Here is a 19,351-nt window from a genome sequence, read left to right on the forward strand (position 1 = left end):
GTTCGCTAGGCTTACAATAGTAGTGCTGCTAGTGCAAGACATTGATCGTTGTATCATGGGAGATAGACGTCCATTGAATCCTAAACACCGGTAGGAGGACGAATCTGTCTTAAGGAGAGAGTGTCACACACTCGACTCGATCAGGTTTTATCTATTTATAGTTTTATCACGTTATTATATCGATTTATTTCAGTTTTGGTTTTACCCAAAATTGTTTGCATATTTTAAAATTATATTTTCCCGATAATTTGGTACTATTTTTCTAACCGTATTAATATTTATAATTTTTATTTAATTATAAAGATGTTACTGTCATTTCTTTTTGATAAATTTCTTATATATAAATATATGCAAAATTTGAATTAAAATGTGTGAAAATACATAAAAATATTCTGAAGTTCCATACATGAGTAAAACTAATATTTAATTTAAAATTTAAAAATTTTTTTTTTCTATTATTGACCAATGTAGAAACTTGATCAAGTGTGACACTATACCATGGTTTCCTCTGAGCATAACTAAAGAGATGATGATGTAATGATCAGAAAGAAAATAACGGACAAAAGCTCCAACCGCCACCAACGGTCGGAACCATGGCGAAATTGCACCAACCTCCGATCACTGAAACAAATCCACGCTTTAATGATCATCAATGGCTTCAATTCCAACCCCTCTGCTCTCAGAGAACTCATTTACTCTTCTACCATCGCAATCTCATCCGCCATAGACTATGCCCACCAAATGTTCGCTCATATTACCCAACCAGACCTCTTCATGTGGAACACCATGATCAGAGGCTCTGCCCAGAGCCCCAACCCATCAATGGCCCTTTCAATCTATTCCCAGATGGAAAAACGGCACGTTCGTCCCGATAACTATACGTTTCCCTTCCTTCTCAAGGCCTGTACTAAGCTTTCTTGGGTTAATTCTGGCTCTGCGATTCATGGCAAGGTTGTGAAATTTGGGTTTGAACGTAATACTTTTGCGAGAAATACCCTTATTTATTTTCATGCTAATTGTGGGGAGATAAGGATTGCGAGTGAGCTCTTTCATGGTTCAGCGAAGACCGATGTTGTTGCTTGGTCGGCTTTGACTGCAGGCTATGCAAGGAGGGGCAAGTTGGGTGTTGCAAGGAAGCTGTTCGATGAAATGCCTGTTAAAGATTTGGTTTCTTGGAATGTGATGATTACAGCGTATGCCAAGAGAGGGCAGATGGAGAGTGCCAGAGAACTTTTTGATGTGGTGCCTAAGCGGGATGTGGTAACTTGGAATGTGATGATTGCTGGTTATGTGCTTGGTGGGGCACATCTCCCGGCAATTGAGATGTTTGAGGAGATGAGACGTGTGGGAGAACGGCCAGATGAGGTCACAATGTTGAGCCTTTTGTCTGCTTGTGCTGATTCTGGAGCTCTAGATGTTGGCGAGAAGATGCATTGCTCCATTTTGGAGGAGATGTATTCAGGGGACTTGAGCATTGTACTTGGTAATGCACTTATAGACATGTATGCAAAGTGTGGGAGCATTGAGAAAGCACTTGAAGTGTTCCAAGGGATGAAGGAGAAGGATGTGTCCACGTGGAACTCTATTATAGGAGGGCTAGCTTTCCATGGCCATTCTGAGGAATCCATTTGTGTTTTTAAGGAGATGAGAACAATGAAAATCAGGCCGAATGAGATTACTTTTGTTGGAGTCTTGGTTGCTTGTAGTCATGCTGGGAAAGTAAAGCAGGGCCGTCAATATTTCAATATCATGAGAGATGAATACAATATTGAGCCGAACATAAAGCATTATGGATGCATGGTGGACATGTTGGGGCGTGCTGGGCAATTGAAGGAAGCATTTGAGTTTATAGACACAATGGAGATCAAACCCAATGCGATTGTCTGGAGGACTCTACTGGGGGCTTGCAGGGTTCATGGAAATGTCGAGTTGGGAAGGCGTGCAAATGAACGGTTACTCAAAATGAGACAGGACCAGAGTGGGGATTATGTACTCCTATCTAACATATATGCCTCACAAGGTGCATGGGATGGAGTTGAAAAGGTGAGGAAATTAATGGATGATAGTGGAGTGAGGAAAGAACCTGGGTGTAGTCTAATTGAAGCAGACAACAAAGCTCTCTTGCATTTCTTGCTAGATTTAAAACCTGAATCAAATACAAGGAAAAGCAAAAGCGCTCATTGAGCTGCCATTGAGTGTGTGTTCTTCTTATGATATGCTTGTGTTGTATCAATACAAGTAAGCATTATACATATGAAAGCCATTTGCACTTTTTCTTTTTTCTTTTTTCTTTTCTTTTTTTCATATAAGGAATGGGTTCTCTTCATGAGATTTTTTGTTCATGTCATTGTCCACTAATCAGATTTCCTTGCACAAATAAATTGTAATCTTTTCTTCAGACATTGAATTTCACTTATTAAAGTTGCGTTTTGGATATGTGGATTTAGATTTGAGAATGGATATGAAAACCACAAATTCCAATTACCTAGGTATTTGAGATTTATGTATTTCTTTGTTCTTTGTTCTTTCTTCTTTTCTTTTTTTTTTGATTCAAAAGCACTCATGAAGGGGTTGAAATTTGGTAAAACTACCTTATTCAAAGCTTCAAAGATGAAAAACAAGTAGTGAAGGAAATGATAAATTTGATACACATGAAAAAGAAAGGGTGAGGGCTTGGTGGATTGGAGGGTGCTGTTGGCTCTCGTGGGATTCGCCATATTCAATAATCTGAATCATTCATTTTTATATGTAGATCATCCACACAATAAATCATATTGATTTGATAATCATAACTATATTATTTTATTTTATTTAAAAAATAAACAATAATTATAATTTTGAAAATGGACCATTTATTTTTTTAAAGAATTCCTATAAATGAGAAATATCATTTTGTATAAATATTTTGTAATTATATATATTGTAACATGACCCGTATATGTTTATAATTTAGATCATAAAAAAATATATAAAATAAAATAAATAAATAAATTAGATCATAATTTGTGACTAGGACAGTAGAATGTTATTAATTGTACCAACATATATTTATATAATTGGGTGATCCCAGAGTATCATTTGGTATTATTCACATGATACTCTCGAATAATGGCATGGCGGAAGACCTTATGAATTAAACAATGTTCACCAATCTTGTTTTAGTTTAGAAATAAAAAATGACTCACTTACCCTTAGCGGATTTATATGTTGGGTGCTCTCTCGCACTACTCATTTATCAACGTTGACCTACTAGTGTGGGTAATGAATGGTATGAAAATTTAAAAAGAAATTGATCTATGCGTAATTTTACTCAATCATGATCATAATAACACTACAATAAAATACACCTTTGGCGATTAAAATTGGCAACTAAAACAAATTTAGTCATCAAAAGTTTTGAAATTGGCGACTAAAACTTTTTTTTGGTCGCCAAAAGTATAATATTTAGTTACTAAATTTTTTTAGTCGGGATATATTGATTATTGGCGACTAAAAAATAATTTAGTCACTAAAAATACTAGAATTGGTGACAAAAAAATTTTAGTCACCGTATATTGAGTTTTGGCTACTAAAATATTTAGTCGCCGAATGTAAAATTAAAAATTTATTTTTTATCTTTGGCAACCAAAAGTTTAGTCGCCAAAACATATTTTTAGCGACCAAAAATTAGTTTAGTCGTCGTATATTAGGTATTGGCTACTAAAATATTTAGTCGCCAAATGTAAAATTAAAAAAAAAAAAAAAAAAAAAATATCTTTGGCGACCAAAAGTTTAGTCGCCAAAACATATATTTAGCGACCAAAAATTAGTTTAGTCGCCAAAAAATAAAAAATTGGAGGGAGACATTTCTAATTTAAATTTGAGGGATTTATAAAAGTAATTGGCGACTAAAAAATTTAGTCGCTAATGGTGTAACATATATATATATATATATATATATATTTGGTTTCTAAAATTTTACTAGCGCCTCTGTCTGTCTCTCTCTTCAGCGTCTCTCTATCTTTCCGGTGCTCCTCTCCCTTCCCTCGCTGTCGCCGGGAACCAGAGCATCGATTCCTACTCCTTTTGGTCACCGTCACCTGAGATCCATGATGAGTTCATGAACACCAATTCGGAGCCAAGATCCAGAACAACTCCAAGCCAAGATCGAAGAGCTCAACTCCAAAGTCTCCTTCCTCATATTTTGGACTCCCTTCATTGATTACCACAATCGCTCTACTTCTTACTTCTCCGACATCGTTTTAGTCACTTCCGATGACAATTCCGGTAAACCCGCGTCTAACCCCATTCCCATCTCTGCCCATAAGGCTGTTCTAGTGAGTACCCATTTCGATTTTTAACTTTCTCTGTGTGTTTTTGTTGTGTATTGAATGTGTTTGATATGTGGATTGTGTGGACAAACTCTGAAATGGGTAGTGATGATAAACTCTGAATTTGGATCATTGGTTTAGATGATTGTTTGTTTGATATGTGGATTGTTAAATTTTTTGCCCACCAAGTGTTTGATTCTATGCTCAAGTGACAAATTTATCAGAAACAATTGGAACATGGTCACCAAGTGTTTGAATCTGTTTGAATCTGCTTTTCACAATTGAACATGGTCACCAAATTTATCAGAAACAATTTCACAATCTGTTCTCTTTACCATATTAACTAACAAAACCCTCCACCATGCATATCAGAGCTATTATTACATTGTGCAATTTTATCAAGTGCAAGTTTAAACTCATGACCCTTTGGACAAACCAGGGTCAGGTGTTGACATGTGTCAAGAAAACAAAAAAGTTAGGCATCTTATACAATAGCAATCAATCACTCTATTTAAAATTTGGAAACATACATCCAAAAATAGGCCTTTAAACTATATATAATTTTAGTTTGAGAACAGGGACAATACATAGAATGAAAATTCAGACTATGTAATGAATGTGTTCTTTGACAAAATATTATAATGAATCCATTAAACCAACTAGAAGTAGAGTAGTATAATTGCTTTTAAGTTTTATACTACTATTCTAAATATTAGAGGCCATTAAATGAAATTTATTTGTTTGTAGTAAAACTTAATAGTCTTAAACACCTATCAAATCCTTGGGAATTTTGTTGATAAATTACTGTAGCAGCAACAAATTGCACTAACATACCAAACTTCAGATTGTAACCAACCCAACAATGAAAGTTCACAGCAAGAGACAAAAAAGATAAAAATAGAAACTAGATATGGAGGATACACAATGCACGAGCCATGTTCAGGTTTCTGTGGTAGATGATTATTCATTATCAAATGCACTTAATTGGAAAACCACTCAACATGTGTGAACATGGATTATTCTATTTTCATTTTATAGCATCTGGAGAAAATGCAACTTGTAATATTGCATGGTTACAAATGCCAATACAAAACAAGGAATGCTAGGATCATATAAATGTTAGTGATAAATGAGGGAAAATATGTCACTTCATCTTCTCATTATGTGAATATTGTGTTAATGCTTACAAATTTTCTCAGTGCATGTCGAATATCTAATTCTAGTGTCTGTCTGGATTAATTGGGGGTGAATTGAGATGATTTCCTGTTTACAAGTATCCCATACTTTTTGGGTATTTTAAAAACAGACAGTTTAAATAGAAAATATATCCAAAATGATGTTTTAATGATATTTATAAAAATTATGGGGACAACTGTGAAAAATGTGTTGAAATCGATAACAAGTGTTTCATGTTCTTGTTGTTTTTTCCCCTTCGTGTCCTGGTTGATTTTCTTCTTTCTTCTCTTCCAAAACATGATGTGACGGTCTAAAACAACTGGTTAACTAAATGTCATGATTATATTAATGAAAAAGTTCAGTCCAAGTATTGACAAAGAAAATGCTCTTTATCATTGATTACCTATTAGCTGGATTCTTTATTTTTGCTCTATTTTTGGTTTGTAATAATATTCTCTTTCCCGTTGTGAATAGCATATGATTAACTGGACAAAAGTAATAATGCTATTAGTAATTACTTTTAAAATTCATCTACCATAGCGATCATTGGTTACAATCACTTGAATTTGGGAGGTTAATAAACTCTTTTTGTAGCCCCACATGCAAAGATCATTTTTTTTTAATCTCATCAGTACTTTACATTAAATTGATCACAATACAAAAAATTACTGAATAGTTGTCTTTGTGAGCCATTAGCTTAATTTGTATATATTATTTGTAGTCATTATTTTCAAATATTGAGTGTCATGGTAATTTGTAGATTTCAAATGGGAGATTGGTTAGGACTTGGTGTGCACATCAAAAATTAGTGACTTGCTTGACATTTTCCAGCAATGATTCATTTCTTATTTCTGGTTCAGAAGATGGCATGATCATTATTTGGCCTATGATCGGGTAAAAAAAGTGAATCTTCATTTCTTCAACAGTTTAATGTTTGTATTTGAATATCGTATAGTTTTATTTTTCAAGAAAAATAAATAACTGACTTTATAATCACATTGTTTGGTGGAAGTTTGGTAAACGAGACAGATTGTTGGACTGTGGCTTTAAAACTAAATTTTTTGTTGGAGCTTTCATCCTCTATAATAGGCCTATTAACTGCATCAAGTGGCTCAAGTTCAATTTTTTTATGAAGCTCCCTCGATGGCACATGCAAGGTTACTTAATTATGTTAAATGTTTCATAATAATATCTTCCTAGCATGAGTATTTTTGTTTCTCGAAATGACTTATTTTCGTATTGTAGGTGTACGGGGAAGAAATAATTCTCCTCGTATAATCCTGTTGACTAAGTCCACGCTTCTCCGTACGACGTCGCTTGGTCACCTGAAAACACAAACGTGAGCTAGCCGGCGGGTGTGTGCCGGAAACCTCTCCGATGCCTAAGTCAGCAAACTTGACAAATAGACAAAGCTCAATGTATTCAGGAAGCAAAATTGTATGTTGTGTTATGTTACCTCCTCCAAGGTAATGCTTGTGAGCTTTTATAGGTTTCGAGTGGCACAATCCTAGTAGGACTTTTATTTCTCCATGCAGAATCCTCCTAGGATTCATACTCCTAAAGGATAATGCTTATCTTTTTACACCCCCCCACTGCTTAAACCAAGTGGGATGGTTTTTACTACGGCCGAACTACCATTTAACTGAAGTAAACTGGCTAAGCTAAGCCACAAGGTAGGCCGAACTATCCTTAGTTCGGCCCTTCCTTTTACTCCGTATCTCGGTTCTCCCATGTATGAACCATGATATGTTGGGATCGAGCGACCGAGTAGCAAGGCCTTGACCGATCTATACAGAATACGTCATGACCGGAATAACTCGGAGACCGGACTAACTCAATTTGTCCAAACCGAAGTAGCTTTACAATTCCTGAGCCGAAGTACCTTCATCTCTTTTGACCGTAGTAACTTTATTTCTCATGGGCCGGAGTAACTTCTCGGCCCATTTTACCCGGTCCTTCGTACTTTGGGGCCATAAAGTCCATTTCATAGCTCGGCCCAATTTTCACCAAAAATTACCCTCTCAATTGCCCCTTAATTCCATCTGCACGGCATGATTGGGATTACCTAGTGACCAGCCGGGCTAATGTCTATAAGCTTTTCCAGCCGAACTAAAAAATCACTTAGCCTCTCCAGCCGAGCTTATTTTACTCCGGCTCTACGCGTTCGGTCAAAACGTCTCTTCAATCACTGACTGTAACGCTTCATTTTCCAATGACACGTGGCAGGCTCTGATAGGATGTGAGCAGCTGTCACGCCGCCCTCGTACCACAAAATTTTTGAACAGTCCCGCCCTTTTGCCTTTCATCCTTTACACAAAACAACCCTTTCATTTTTGAATCATTTACTTTATTCCTTATTTCTTCTCTCCCTTGTTCCTGAGCCCTGAGTTTGAGCTTGCTGTGTTCGTGCCCTTCATTGCTGCCATTGCTTCCATCTTCTAGCTTCTTCCTTTTTACTCTGGTAGGCAAATCTAACCTTCTTGCTTTGTTTGTTTTTGTATTTTGCTTTCCATGTTTTTGCGAAACATATTAGTCTATTTTCTGCTTTGCTTCTGTATTTTACTGGAAAAACTTTACTGAACTCGTGCGTGTATGTAATATCCTGTAGAAGACTAGTCTTTGATCCAAAAACTTGTCCCAACCGAACTAGGATACTGTTTTGTGCTATATAGGTAGATCAATACAGAAAATAACCGAACTAAAACTTGTAGAAATAACAGCAGCTTCAAAAAATAACCGACTTCCGATTCACCTTAGCCGAAATAAGATCACCGAACGAAGTTTGAAGAGATTAAACTAGGAACCTCGGTCTTCCACCGAGCTAGGCCTTTGGGGCTAAGCCAGCTTTCTTAGCTTCTAAGCCAAACTCAGAAAGCTGCCCCTAGAGGCTCAACCGAAGTAACAAAACTCGTAGTTCAACCGATTTAGGCCTTTGGGGCTAAGCCAGCTTTCTTAGTTTTTTAGACCGAACTCAGAAAGCTGCCCCTAGACGACGAACCGGCCTAACAAAGTCGTTTCCAAAGCAAGTATGCTGAGATGCCTTCCAAGATTTGATCAATTAAGAACTTTGCTCAAACCGAGCTACCGAGCATTTTGCTGAACCGAGATAGAACCCGTCCATAAAGCCGAAGTAGGACTTTTTTACCTCGCTTTTAATTTGTAGCACGGTCCAATGATCTGTGCTTAACCCCTGTGTTTTCTACTTTGCAGACTTAGGTTGCCCAGGCACTCCTGCGTGCACTCAACCGAGCTACTGAGCACAATATTTGCACCGAAATAACTTATTCTTAAATTATACGATAGATGGGGAAGTATAGATATTTAGTAAATACTCCGGGCGGCCTAGCCGAATTCAGGAAAGACTACCAAATACCTGACGACGTCCATCTGGTCCTGGCCGAAAAAGACGTCATTCCCTGGGACAATGAAGGCTTCGTCCCCTTCACCCTTTTATCCATCATAGAAACCGGACTACAGTTTCCGGTTCAACCGTTGATCTGTGAATTTCTTAGGCAGACCAGATTATGCCCTACCCAACTGTCCACCAACTCCTACCGCATCATCATGGAAATAGCCAAACTAAACCGCCAAGCCGGACTAAATCTTGGCCTGGCCGAAATTTTCCATCAATACTCCATCGGCTCAAAAGAAGATGGGTGGGTCTATTAACTTAGGATACGCCGCCGCCGAGAGAAGATAATTAAATATACACCGGACAAAGACGTAAATGATGACGACTTTTTCTGGGTCTCTGGGAACTTTGAGGATTTTCAAGCTCAAATTCCTGGCCGACCTATAAACTGGAAAAAAGGGGAGCCCGGTAATTTAACTTCGGTCTTGTTCCTTGCATTTTTTTATTTCGGTTTTGCTAGTCTATCAACCGAACTAACAGTTGTCTCTTTTTCGCAGATTCTGCTCACCTTCATTCCTTGTACAGTTATCCAAATCTTGCAGCTTTGCGAGCCGCACTGCAGTATCCTGAACGTAGTTGGGCCAAGTTGCTGCAATTCGAGCCGACCTATCGATACAACGGTCGTCGGAAAGCCAGGGTAACTGACTTCCTTCTTGAAGACGCCCCAGAACCGGACCCATTCTTGCCCGAGATTAGACTAGTCCCACTGACAACCGAAGAAGAGATGGCGAAAAGGAACAGAGTCAGGGCTCTTTTAACCGAGACAACCAGGCCTGAAGTAACGCCACCTAGCCAATCGCAACCTGCTGTTGTGGCCCTCCCTTCTCAACAGCCGTTCTCTTCCCGCCGAACCAAGCGCGCCTGGACTGCTGAAACCGAACAAATTTTGGTTGATGAAGCAGAACCTGCACTTCCACCGAGCTTGCCACCGAGCTTGCCACCGAGCCCCCAACCGGAACCTTCTGACCGAACTACCGGCAGCTGGGCCCCAAAACTTACTTTCAACGACCGAGACATCCGAGATACAGACTCGGTCGTAGCTGAGAAAGACCACCTATTGGCCATAAATCTGGCCAAGAGTGTGTGTTTGCCCAAAGACATGGAGCACCACCACAAACAGTTAAACACCGAACTGAAGGCCATCCAATCTACGACTAAATCCATGATTCTGGTAAGCAACTTCGGTCGTTTTTCTGTCTACTTTCTTTTTTCAACTTCTACTTCGGCTAAAGGGAAATTTTTGCTTTGTCAGGCCATTCAGAAAAACCAAATCACTCATAGGAAAGTGTTGGAGCTTAGGAAAGTAACCAGGCAAGCAGCGGCAGAAGCTGAGGCAAAAGCGGCCGAGCTGGAGGATGCCAGAAAGGAAATGGCCGAACTACGAGATGAGGTCGGCAGACTGACCGGACTGGTTAGTTCGGCCGAAGCCGAAAAGCAGAAGGCTGTCATTGCTCTGAAAGACAAGTACCTACGCGAGCTGGTGAAGCTGGAAAGGAAGAAAGATGCCGAAATAACCCAGGCGAAGGAGGACGCAAAAGAGGCCGAAAAGAAAGGGTACAAGAAGGCAAAGGATATATATGTCCAACAGTGTGAGGCCGCCAAGGAGCTGTTCTTTAAGTGCGACTGGAGGGGAGCCGTTGAGAAGCTCGGTCATGATCCTCAGACCGAGGTTTTCAACCCTCCAGCCTACTTCATACCGAACTCCCTCATGGAATATGCAAATGCCATGCAACAGCAGTTTCTTGAGGGCTCAGACTCTGATGAAGACTCTGCCCCTGAGGATACTCCGGTTGCGAATGTAGATCAGGTAGTTCGGTCGGAGCCCACGGTGGAAGATCTAACTATTGAACAACCAGGTGAAACCGTGGTTCCGACCGAAACCACTCTTGCGACTGAAAACGTCCTTCCGCCTGAAACCGGTCTTCAATTTGATGCCGACGTTGCCTTTAACGCCGAAATTGAAGATCTTTTTTCTTGATTTTGCACTTTTTCTCTTTTTTGTTACCTTTTGTCTTTGTAACCGGGCTATGCCTCTTTGTAATTGATTTTCAATGAATGAAAATTTTGTTAGACTCTTATTCCGGTTTTCATGTGTGCTTGCACTTGTAATGTCTTCTATTGTTCCAACTGCTATTCCGGTTTTAAATGGTTGAACTATGCTTATCAGCCAACCACTCCTTAGCCGAAATAATTACTTTGGCTGAGGAGTACTCAGAGTCGGTTTTATTCCAGCCAACCATTCTTTGGCCATTCCCATGCTTCGGCTGAAGAGTACTAAGAGTTGGTTTATTCCAGCCAACCACTCTTCAGCCATACCCTTACTTCGGCTGAAGAGTACTAAGAGTTGGTTTATTCCAGCCAACCACTCTTCAGTCATACCCTTGCTTCGGTTGAAGAGTACTAAGAGTTGGTTTATTCCAGCCAACCACTCTTCAGCCATACCCTTACTTCGGCTGAAGAGTACTAAGAGTTGGTTTATTCCAGCCAACCACTCTTCAACTATACCCTTACTTCGGCTGAAGAGTACTAAGAGCTGGTTTATTCCAGCCAACCACTCTTCAGCCATACCCTTACTTCGGTTGAAGAGTACTAAGAGTTGGTTTATTCCAGCCAACCACTCTTCAGTCATACCCTTACTTCGGCTGAAAAGTACTAAGAGTTGGTTTATTTCAGCCAACCTCTAAGTTAGTTTTTTCCAGCTAACTTAGAACATTGTTTGGTTATTCCGGCCAAACGTCCTACAGCCTGGATCCATATCCTGGGCTTAGGAATGGTGTTGGTTTATTCCAGCCAACCTCTAAGTTAGTTTTTTCCCAGCTAACTTAGAACAAAAGATTTGCAATATTCCTATCTTTACTAAAACTGACTTTTACAAAGAACAACTCATGCTGAAAAAGAATTGGTTGTTTTATTGAGAAAAAAGAAGAAATTACATGTTTCAAAGAAAAAAGGCTAAAAATAAAACAACTTGAGATTGGCCGTGTTCCATGGCCTAGGGATTGCTTTGCCGTCCTTGTCTTCTAGGTGGTATGCCCCTTTGCCTGCTAACCCAACCACTTTGTAAGGACCTTCCCAGTTTGGCCCCAACTTGCCATCTCCTGGTACCAAGGTGTTTCCCATTCACTACAAGAAATAAGGGTTTTGGCGACGTTTTTTTAACGGCGTTTTCTTAAACGTCATTTTTATTAATATTTAACGACGTTTTAAAAACGTCGCATATTTGTTTAATTAAAACCACACCGTTTTATGATCAAAGGCGTTTAAAAACGCCTTCAAATGCGGTACGTCACACGCGCCTATTTTGAATCTGATAATAAAGCCTTTGTAAACCCTTAGGTCTTCAGACCTCTCAATCCTCTCTAAACCCTTATCCTCACGTTGCCTCTCTCTCAATCCTCTCTAAACATTGAATCTCACATTCAAATCTCACAGATTCACCAATTTCGAAGCTCTACCTCCATCGCCATCTGCACCGGCGAGGCAGCGAGATTCATCGATTCACCGATTTCATAGATTCACTGATTCAAATCTCACAGATTCACCGATTTTAGATCGATCTGCACCGCCACCGCGATTTCGATTCAGATCGGTCTGCTCTGCCACCCCGATTTCGATTCTCTCTCTAGATCTCTCTCTCAGAGATTCATCTTTGATTTCATCTCAGAGCGATTTTGATTTCACTTCTCTCTCAATTTCAAAGCTCCACCGCCACCACCATCTATGCAAGCTTCCATGGCTTAGCACTTCATCTTCTTATCTCTTCCACTTTGTATATACATATACATATATGTATATTTATCGATTCTCTCATGTAGATACACGTATCTGTATAGACACCGATCGATAATGGAGTAGAGCTTCTTCGATTTGATCTATTTTCTACACTGCCCAGGCCTCGCCGAGACATTCCTTGACGTTTTACTCTCCTCAGTCCCGATTTGGCTCGCTGTCATGATCGGCCTTGTTATCGGTCGGTCCTGGCGCCCTAGGTGGACCGATTTGGCTTGCTGTCATTCCTCAAGGATTTTTTGTTGTTAATGATATGAAATGAATGTTTTCAGCTGATTTACCCGCTAGATAAATTCTAATTCTGAGCAGTCTGATGTTCAGAATTTTATTTGTTGGATAATCATAAAGTTGGCTTTCACCTTATTACATGGAGTCTAAATGTTGTCATTTTTGGATTTGTAGATTGTTGTTCATCGAAGTTTTGCAGTAGCAGATAATCTTGGTGAAGTTTCTGCAAACGCACAGGTTATAGATTTCCTATCATATGCAGTGTATTGTGCTTTGTATCTTATTTATATAACTGAAATGACCTTTGGTTGGGTTTCAGATTCAAACAGTGTGCTTCGATAGCCTTGGTCTTATGCTTGCGCCTTGAACATTTTGTTCAGAAACAATCCAAGGTTTTTACTTTTCATCTTCAGATTTTAAATAAGTTCCATAGTGCCACTATTAATCTTCATCAAATTCATATTCTATGATTGTCCCAGCCTTTTGTGATAGCTAAGTTGACCATATTGTACATCTTACTGCTGCAATTCAACATTGTAGAATTCTTTTCCCCTGTTTACATTATATTGCAATATGTTTAATACTGATTAGTTTGCTAAAAATTTCTATTTTATATAACCTGTGCTCCCCATGAATATGTGATTGAAAGGTATAAAAAATTTATAACTTTTTAACTGATGTGATGTATCCAATTTGCTGATGTGATTATGGCACTTATGCTTTACTTGGCTCCCTAACTGATAATTTTTCATTAATATGAAAGGTTGCAAGCAAGTTTGCCTTTTGTTGTGTGCCCAATCTTCTCAGCAATCGACCTCATTGGAGTTTATCAAGGTTTGAAGCATGTTCATCTGCAGACATTAACTAAGGTTGGTCTTTTATGCTTGTACTAAACTAACAGTCATTCTATTGACATTATTGGGTGTGTATATGAGAACTTCAATAAAGGTGTTGCTCACATATTGAGACTACTTTGTGTTTTTAAAGAATGTAAATTTTGCTCCCTATTTGATGAGTTCCCCTCATGTACTATCTCAAGTTTTTGGCTTTAGTCTCCCATAGGTAAGTTGTGCCTGACAAGCTAATGCTCAAAAAATGTTTTATTGATAGATTCCTAAAAATGTTTGGATATCATGCCTCCATTAGATAACTTGTTTATGCATTACATTCTCTTGATTTTTTTTCCTTCATTAATCAACCCTTTTTTTTTTTGGTTGTCTTGCTATCAAAATTCAAAACCAGTTTCAATAGATAATCAGTAATTACTGTGCCATTGCCTGCAACAAACCACATGATTTTTACTGTGCCATTGCTTGCTTCAAGCCACCCACAGAAACAAATTCCCCAACTCCTTTGTGTGATGTTCTTGGAAATGAGTCCCTGTTGGAGTACATATTCTCCAACAATGCTCCATTGTTTTAGGGATGAAGGAAATGTCTGTATTCTCTTTAGAATGCTTTGTAGTATTGCTTCTTATTATCCATTTCTCGTTGTCAAGATAGGCTTGAGATTATAATTAATACTTGGATTCAGTTGGGATGTATCCCTTCACCTGCAGATGTGAGTGAAGAGGAAGGTATTGATTTCATGTGGAACAAAGGTGAGGTCTTGCACCTTAATTTTTCCATAAATATGTTTATTGCTTTTATATGGGGTGCTTTAGAATTAGATACTGGCATTTAGTGAGATCTGGATTAGGCAGAGGATCGTGGCCCATAAGAATTGGTTGCTTAAACCCCAAAAGTCAATTACCAAGGTTGTCGATGATGACTATGCGATCTTTGAATAATGAAGACTTCTATTTCATATGTCCGGAGATCCTTTGCAGTGGAATGGCAAAAACTTGGCAAGTGAGTATATTATGATTTGTCTGGCCCTCCTTCCTTACCTTGCTTATGATCTGTCTGGCCCTGTAGTTTGCGCATTTGGGTTCTTCTGCTACTTTCCATAAATTGGTTTATTCAACTATTTCTTGTGTTTAATTATTCTGTTGCTAACATGTGTTTAGGTCAAGAATTCAAACAGAGCATCGGTTATCAGTTATTGAGGTACTCTTTTCTGGATAATGTTGTTACCTGTATATTTTTTTTATTGTTGTACCTTTTCCACACCAAAAGATTCATGTTCTCTACTTTTCCTTCTAAACCCGTATCAAAGATTCACCTTTTCTCTCTTAAAAATCACAGGTGTTCCTCTATTTTTTATGCCAATATCCACACACCAGGTTTTTCCCATTTAAATCCACATATATGTGTCTCTTTGTGTTTTTATGTATATATTTTTGTTTGAAGGGTTATTGAGAGTATGGTGTTTTGAATTGCTTTAGTTTCTCAACTTTATGGGGAGATCCTAGAAGAGAATGGTATTGACTTGGCAGAAATGAAGGTTTTGAGGAGGAAAATGGAGAAGATAGCAATCTTTGTAAAGCAGGGCAGTACTACCACTTAATTTGCCCAATTAGTTAAAAGTACATTAAGCATGGTGTGTTATATATTTGTTTATTAAAACAGAAGAAAAGTGGATTGGATCATTCTTTTTTCTTCTAGTATAAATGTTTATTTATGTTTTGCTTTTCTTTTTACTGTAGTGCAAAGGTGGGGATTCAGAGGAGAAGAGCTTATCCCTTTATATCACTGCAAATGGGTAAATTGTCCGTATTTCTTTTATTATTTTTTTCTGTTTTCTTGCTTGGCAAAACCCTATATACATGCAGTAGCTGCAAGTAATGGATATTTTCCACCAAACATCTCATCCACATCTCTATCACTAAACCTTATTTTAGATTGGAGACATAGACTCTTTCGGTACGATAGACAACTTCTTTATTTCAATCCATGAATACAAGAGAAAGAAATGCCTTCATTTAAAGTTGCCTTTATTAATCCTGACTTACAATTTTCTCAAGCAAACGATGAATCCTGGGTTATTTTTAGCAGCTGATAATCCTTCTATTTTGATTTTTGTTTCTAGGCTCATGTCCCCACAAAGTAAATTTAGATATCATGTAAAAGGTTTTGAAACTAATAGAGAACACTAATATAGTTTCCTATAAATAAAAAAATTTATCCTGATCTGATCCTAAGTTCCTGTTTATTTGATATTAATTTCTCCTTTGATTTTTCAATTGAGAACATTGACTATTTTTTTATGATTTGTCCAATAAACAGAAGGAAAATACTACTACTCTAGTACATATATTGTTTGTTTATTTTTTTCCTTTATTGGTAACAAATGAAATTTTATTAAAGAAAATAAAAAGCAGAATCCCCTTAAAAGGAGGAGAAATCGAAGCCTAAAAGGAGGACAAATATCCCATAAAGAATCAATTTCCTCGAACTTATACACTTTAGTACTTATATTGTTAAAGGAACTAATCTCATGATTACTCTTGATCGGATTAAATTGTCCAGAAGCAGCCATGCAAAGTTTACAGTTGGCTCGCCAACACGCATCAAGTGAACATGAACGTCTAGTTTATGAGGGATGGATCTTATATGATATGGGTCATTGTGAGGAAGGGCTACGGAAAGCAGAGGACTCTATAAGTCTTATGAGATCTTTTGAGGCCTTCTTTTTGAAAGCCTATGCATTGGCAGATTCTAGCCATGATTCATCTTGTTCTTCTACTGTCATATCACTTCTTCAAGATGCCTTGAAGTGCCCCTCAGATCGGCTTCGAAAGGGTCAGGTATGGTTTTCTCTTACCCTATATTTCATTGAGGCTGCAACTTGCAATACAATTAATCATTATGGAATAGTCATCTAGAATAGTAGTTACGCTCCGTTTGTTTGGATGGAGAGTATTTTTTGGAAAACTTTTTCCATATTTTTTGGCATTTGTACGATAGAAAATGAAAGTCAATAGAAAACAAACTTTTGAGTGGAAAAATGTTTTCCACTGTTGAAAGGTGGGAAATGTTTTCTAAACTACAGTCTTACCAATGTCACCACACTACTGCTGCTACCACCTCCACCACAACTGCAACCCCAACCTCACCACTACCACTATCAACCAGACATTGGAAAATGTTTTCTACAGATTTGAAAAAAAATTCCACTGAGCTTTAATTGGAAACATCACAGCAGGAATGAAACTAGAACTCGGTTATGTGGGGGAGAAAGGCAAAACATATATGAAGACACTACAAAATAGATTTTAATCTGTAATTAGATGGAATGGAATAACAGAGTAAGAGTTGAGTGACAGGACTAGGATTTGAGGAAGTCATATGGTAACTGGTAATCAGAATTTAGCCGACGATAAAAAACTAAAGGATTCATCCACTAAAATAGCATAACAAGGCAACAAAGTAACATTCTTTCAAGAAAAGTTCTGTGAAAAAGGTAATCATTTGTTAGAAAGAGGGGATTATGGGAGATTTTCAACTTTGAGCATGTTCAAAGCAAATTTGAGAAAAAAATAATTCTAGTCTCATCAAATTTAGATTCAAACTACATAGATTTTGACTATTGACAAATATCTGGATTGATTAAACTTGAGTAAGACTAAAATCCAAGCTGCACAATTATCAACTAACAAGTACATTGCTGATTTAGAGATTTTTTCTTCACTTCAATCTGTTCCTGTAGCATAGCATAAAATAATAAAAATAAAAAATAAATAAACCAAAATTTCTAATATTGGCTAATCCTTGTCTGATTGTTGAAATTTTCAGGCTCTGAACAATCTTGGAAGTGTTTATGTTGACTGTGGGAAACTAGACTTGGCAGCTGATTGCTACATCGATGCCCTTAAAATCCGGCACACCCAAGCCCACCAGGGTCTTGCTCGGGTCCACTTTCTCAGAAACAATAAAACCGCTGCATATGAGGAAATGACTAAACTGATTGAGAAGGCTCGGAACAATGTGTCTGCCCATGAGAAAAGGTCAGAATACAGTGAACGTGAACTCACAAAGGCTGATCTAGAGATGGTCACTCATTTAGATCCCCTCCGCGTCTATCCTTACAGATATCGGGCTGCAGGTTAGACATTTTCCTACAGTTTCTTTAGTAAATTTTAAGGCTTTCTATTTGATGTTGCCATGAAGCAAGCTCAAAAGTACCTGTTAGTTCCTCAACACCGTAGGTTTTGATGTTTGTGTGTGTGTGTGTGTATGTGTGTTTGCGTGTGTGTGTGTTCTCTCTGCTAGGAAAATGATTTTGGTTGGAATCAGAAGTCATGAATTTTATTTGTTGTATTTTAAATAATTTTGGACCCTTTGATTTGAAGATCACATCCATCACTTTTTGAGAGCGATCAAATATTTTAAAAAAAATGATTCTTCTTTTTCTTTGCCAAAGCTTGGTAGTCCGAATTTTCATAGCCCGAATAGCTCGAATGTCTCAAAACGATGTCGTTTTAAAACAACATCATTTTGGGGATAAAACGACGTCGTTTTGATACATTCGAGCCATTTGGACGACACAAATTCAAGTTACCAAACATTTTTCTTAACATTATTGTCGTGTAAAGTTGTTTTCATGTTATTTGGTATTGAACCGGATTGTGTTTTTTTGTTTTTGGGTTTGGTTAGTGTTGATGGACAACCACAAGGAAAAAAAAGCGATAGCGGAATTGTCAAGAGGGATTGCATTCAAAGCGGACCTCAACCTGCTACACTTGAGGGCAGCATTTTACGAGCATATCGGTGATGTTATGGGTGCCTTGCGAGACTATCGAGTTGTTGTCTCTGTTGACCCAAGCCATGAGATGCTGGAACTTCACAGCAGTCGAGAGCCATGAACCCCCAAAACACAAAATAGAATAAAATATCATGGACTGTCCATGTTTATCTTCTTTATAATTTTTTGGTAATCAATATCATGGACTGTCCTCACCACTGTTTCCTTCATACTTTTCCAAGTGGCATGGATTCATCAAGAATCAACACTTAAAACTACGGTAGAGTGAGTGTTAATTTATTTAGGAATGGATCAGCTACTGCTTGGATTGAACTTATAGATGTGAGGTGTACGGGGAGCAAATATTCCGGCGTGCCCGTATTCCTTTCTTCCGAGCTCCGTCGATATCCGATCACCTGCGAGCAAATAACGATGAGCTACCCGGCGGTGTGTGGCCGGAAAAACCCTCCGACGGTCAAGTTAGCACACACCTTAGAGGGAATAGAGAGAAAGGAGAGAGTGTTTGAATGTAAGAAATCCTTACAGATATGTTCGTGTGTTGCGTATGGGGGGCGCAGGCATGCTTTTATACCTTCTGAACCCCATATCCACTCCCAGTCATCTCCTGACACGTGGCTCTGCTATCCCATCTGTCAGCATAAACCATGCCATTCACCACCTAACCTCAACTGCTTGACCTCACGGCTGGAGCTCGGCAGCCGAGCTGTTCTACCTCGGCCATGTCATGCTTCAAACCCATGCGCCTAGCCGGACAAACACATGAAGGACCGGGCTAAGCGGCATCTCGGCA

The 19,351-nt window shown here is 38.3% G+C and overlaps 2 protein-coding genes and 1 long non-coding RNA gene across 3 annotated transcripts; all 3 read left to right on the plus strand.

The window, feature by feature from the left end:
- Positions 1–439: 439 nt before the first annotated feature.
- On the plus strand, positions 440–2,436 carry LOC114262107 (Pentatricopeptide repeat (PPR) superfamily protein). The gene has a single exon (XM_028202459.2). The coding sequence runs from the start codon at positions 538–540 to the stop codon at positions 2,182–2,184; it is 1,647 nt and encodes a 548-aa protein (XP_028058260.2). The 5' UTR covers positions 440–537; the 3' UTR covers positions 2,185–2,436.
- Positions 2,437–13,029: 10,593 nt separating this feature from the next.
- On the plus strand, positions 13,030–14,761 carry LOC145790711 (uncharacterized). The gene is made up of 5 exons (XR_014329702.1): positions 13,030–13,152; positions 13,235–13,307; positions 13,679–13,784; positions 14,418–14,515; positions 14,614–14,761. It is a non-coding gene; the product is annotated as an uncharacterized LOC145790711 (long non-coding RNA).
- A 1,552-nt stretch (positions 14,762–16,313) lies between these two features.
- On the plus strand, positions 16,314–18,837 carry LOC114256001 (ETO1-like protein 1). The gene is made up of 3 exons (XM_082899166.1): positions 16,314–16,603; positions 17,592–17,901; positions 18,453–18,837. The coding sequence occupies exons 1-3, from the start codon at positions 16,334–16,336 to the stop codon at positions 18,659–18,661; spliced, it is 789 nt and encodes a 262-aa protein (XP_082755292.1). The 5' UTR covers positions 16,314–16,333; the 3' UTR covers positions 18,662–18,837.
- Positions 18,838–19,351: the final 514 nt, after the last annotated feature.

The sequence above is a fragment of the Camellia sinensis genome, chromosome 1 (genome assembly GCF_055761805.1).
Source record: "Camellia sinensis isolate YWXY chromosome 1, ASM5576180v1, whole genome shotgun sequence".
NCBI lineage: Eukaryota > Viridiplantae > Streptophyta > Magnoliopsida > Ericales > Theaceae > Camellia > Camellia sinensis.